Source organism: Cynocephalus volans, chromosome X (assembly GCF_027409185.1).
Source record: "Cynocephalus volans isolate mCynVol1 chromosome X, mCynVol1.pri, whole genome shotgun sequence".
Classification (NCBI taxonomy): domain Eukaryota; kingdom Metazoa; phylum Chordata; class Mammalia; order Dermoptera; family Cynocephalidae; genus Cynocephalus; species Cynocephalus volans.
This window is the reverse complement of record NC_084478.1, coordinates 165692951-165696844: the sequence shown is the minus strand read 5'-3', so window position 1 is coordinate 165696844 and position 3894 is coordinate 165692951. Positions and strand designations below refer to the sequence as shown.

Genomic DNA, 3894 nt, shown 5'->3' with positions numbered 1-3894 from the left:
CTGTGATTTCAATCTGGAAAATAGAAAACTGAAAAGATCTACACAGACACTTGAAAAAGGAGGTGGAATGGGAAGCTTTCTGATAGTAGACAAGAAGGGAATGATCTTCAAGATGCATAAGAGAAATTTTGTGGAGGGTGTGGAACCTTTAAAAAAAAACAGTTTGTAAAAGCTCTTTAGGGGGAAGTCAAGGAAATGTCCACTCTCTCCAATCAAATTATCTGGACTCCCTAGCATCCCCACCCTCAGGGAGGAGCCAGCAGAGATGCTTTGTGATGTCAAAGGGCCCCTGAGCCCCTACTGGCTGGGGGAAGTGCATGGCTGAACAAACAAAGCTGAAGGGTGTGGCTCCACATTGTTCTTGCAAGGGGAATCTCAAAGGGTGGTTAGGAGCCCTAGAAAAGACCACTGGAAGGTGTCAATATGGCTAAAGTTAACAGGAAACCAGAGAAATCTAAAACAGTTATGGAACAACCAACTTCAAGCACAAAACAATTAAGTTCAAGAGTAAAAGGGAGGAAGAAGAAGAATCCCTGCCAACCCAGGTACAGAAGCGGAGGCAAGGTAAGACTACCTCACCCAAGCCCTTCTCTTCTTTCCCCTTGATTCACCTTCCCCCCAGTCTCCTACTATTTCTTTTCCCAGCACAAGCCCTCTAATTAGCCCATGCCCCTACTCATGTAGGCCCCCCATCCCACTCATCCCCATCTTCTTCCTCCAATCTGATATCCTTCAGAGATCACCCTGTTGTTCTTCCAGGTAAAGAAGCTACTGAGGGACATTAAAAAGGTACTTCATGGGAGTTCAAGAAAAAAATCCTCTTGTACTAGTACAACAATTCCGAAAAAGGTGAAGAGAGTGAAAAGGTCCAAGAAGTTTCGTCCACTAGCAAAGATTGAATAGAAGCCTAAGCCAAAACACTCAAGCCAGGCTGAAGAGATACTACAAAACAACACTGCTACAACACCATCATGAAACAGAAATAGTAGTGATTAAAATAAAATTTAAAAGTTTTGAAAAGCTCCTTATTCTAGAATATGTGTATGTATTTCTGAAAGTTCTCTGATTGTGGGAAAGATGAAAAGAAGAGAAGACAGGTGTGTGAGAAGGGAGCAAGGTGAGGTACTGGAGATCTAAGGGCCACACTGGCAGGTCTACAGTTAGCCAAAAAGTGGGGAAAAGAACTGTTTGGGGACTGAGCACTGAAGACAAATTTCCATTCTTAACAGTTTAACCCATAGGCAAAGAGGGGGAAAGGGCTTGGTGTTTCTCTGTGTATGTGTGTTTTTGTGTGTGTGTGACATCAGAGTTTAGATTGCCATGATGCAAGTGGGACAGGTGTTACTTGTGTTGGGTGACAGCATCACTCCCTAAAAAAAGACAGACCAAGAAACCACCTCCAGGCCACCTGCTTCATAGTTGTGTTTTCTTTCCCTCACACTATATAGCAAGCAATTGAATGCTCTCAGAAAGAATACCAAACTCACCCAAATAGAAGTTATTGATGGCCCTCCCAACTACTAAAATAATAGTGTTTGGTGCTACAAACCCAACACAGAATAAATTACTTTTTTGCTAAGGAAATTTGGTATGGAACAGTATCCTACCACAGTTATGGAAATCTCTGTCCAATCATTAGTTGACCATTAAGCTAAAATGAGAGATACTTCAGTGGCTGCACATCACAAAAAATACTGACTATACAGAATTATTTCATAAAAGTCACTAAACAAGCAAATGACAACTGCAGTAAGCAGCAATAGCAGCAGCAACAACAACAAAACCCCAAGGAAGTAGGGATAATCTGATTTTCAGAACTGTCACACCATAGCATTTGAACTATCCAATTTTCAGGAAAAAATATGTGACATAAAAGAAACAAGAAAGTGTGCCCCATATATAAGAATAAAAGCTATCAGTAGAAACAGTCCCTAAAGTAGCCCAGAAATTGGACTTACTGGACATTCACTAAATCAGCTAGTTAAATATGTTCAGAGAGCTAAAGGAAACCATGTCTAAATTACTAAAGGGAAGTATTAGAAACACATCGCAATAAATAGAGAATATCAATAAAGACACAGAAATTATAAAAATAAATCAAATAGAAATTCTGGAATTGAAAAGTCCAATAATTGAAATAAAAAATTCACAAAAGTGGCTCAACAGCACATATGAGTAGGAAGAAGAATCAAGTAATGTGAAGATACTTCAATTGCTATTACTCGGTCTGAGGAACAGAGAGAAAAAATGATGAAAAAATGAACAAAGACTCAGTGACTTATAAGGTCATAGCTATGTTACCCACATATGTATAATGGATGTCCCAGAAGGAGAGGAGAAAGTGAAAGGAGATAGATAGAATATTTGAAAATGTAGTGAATGAAAACTTCCCAAATTTGATAAAAAGTATTAATTTACATATCCAAGAAGCTCAATGAACTCAAAATATGATAAACTCAAAGAAATCTACACCTGGATACAACATAATAAAATTGTCCACTGTCAAAAACAAAGAATCTTGAAAGTAGCAGGAGAGAAGTGACTCATCACTTACAAAGGATCTTCAATAAGATCAATATCTTGTTTCTCCTCAAAAACAGAGACAGGACTACCTGACTTCAAACTATGCTAAAAGCTATAGTAACCAAAGGAACATGGTACTGGCATGAAAACAGATACAAAGACCAATGGAACAGAATATAAAACCCAAAAATCAACTCAGGTACTTAAAGCCAATAGATCTTTGACAAAGGCACCAAGAACATACATTGGTGAAAGGGCAGCCTCTACAGTAAATAGTGCCAGGAAAACTGAACATCCATGTATAGAAAAATGAACTAAACCAATACCTCTCACCAAATAGCAAAATCAACTAAAAATGGATTAAATATTTAAGTATAAGACCTGAAACTATAAAACTCCTAAGATAAAACATATGGTAAATAATTCAGGAAGGAGGACTGGGAAAAGACTTTATGAATAAGACCCCAAAGCACAAGCAACAAAAGAAAAAAATAATAAACAAATGGGATTATATCAAACTAAAAAGCTTCTGCACAGCAAAGGAAACAACCGACAGAGTGAAAAGACAACCTACTGAATGGGAGAAAGTATTTGCAAACTATACATCTGACAATGGTTTAATATCCAGAATATGCAAGGAACTCAAACACCTTCACAGTATAAAAACAAATAATCAATTAAAAAATGGGCAAATTAGCTGAATAGACATTTCTAGAAGGAAGACATACAAATGGCCAACAAATACTTGAAAAAACGCTCAACATTGCTAATCATCAGGGAAATGAAAATTAAAGCCACATAGAGATATCGTCTCACCCCAGTTAGATTTCCTTCCCATAATCAAAAAGACTGAGAATATCAAATGCTGGTGAAGATGTGGAGAGAGGGGACCTCTCTTGCACTGTTGGTGTGACTATAAATTAGTACAGGAACTATGGAAAACAGTATGGAGGTAACTCAAACAACTATGGGTAGAACTACCATATGATCCAGCAATCCCACTTCTAGATATATACTCAAAGGAATAAAAATCATTATGTTGAAGAAATACCTGCACTCTCATGTTCATCACAACTCGATTTACAATAGGCAAGATATGGAACCAACCTACATGTCTGTCATCAGATGACTGGATAAAGAAAATGTGGTGTATATACACCACTACTCAGCCATAAAAAATAATGAAATTCTGCCATTCACAGTGACATGGATGAATTTGGGGAAAATTATGTTAAGTGAAATCAGCAAGGCACAAGGAGAAATGCCACATGTCCTCACTCATAAATGGGAGCTAAGGAAGGAAGGAAGGAAGGAAAGAAGGAAGAAAAAGAAAGAGATGGAAAGAAAGAAAGTCCACAACAAAACGTTGAA

At 37.8% G+C, this 3894-nt stretch overlaps 1 protein-coding gene across 1 annotated transcript; it reads left to right on the top strand.

The window, feature by feature from the left end:
- Positions 1 to 423: 423 nt before the first annotated feature.
- On the top strand, positions 424 to 903 carry LOC134366809 (uncharacterized). The gene is made up of 2 exons (XM_063083269.1): positions 424 to 564; positions 760 to 903. Exons 1-2 carry the CDS (start codon positions 424 to 426, stop codon positions 901 to 903), a joined length of 285 nt encoding a protein of 94 aa, XP_062939339.1.
- The last annotated feature ends 2991 nt before the right edge of the window (positions 904 to 3894 follow it).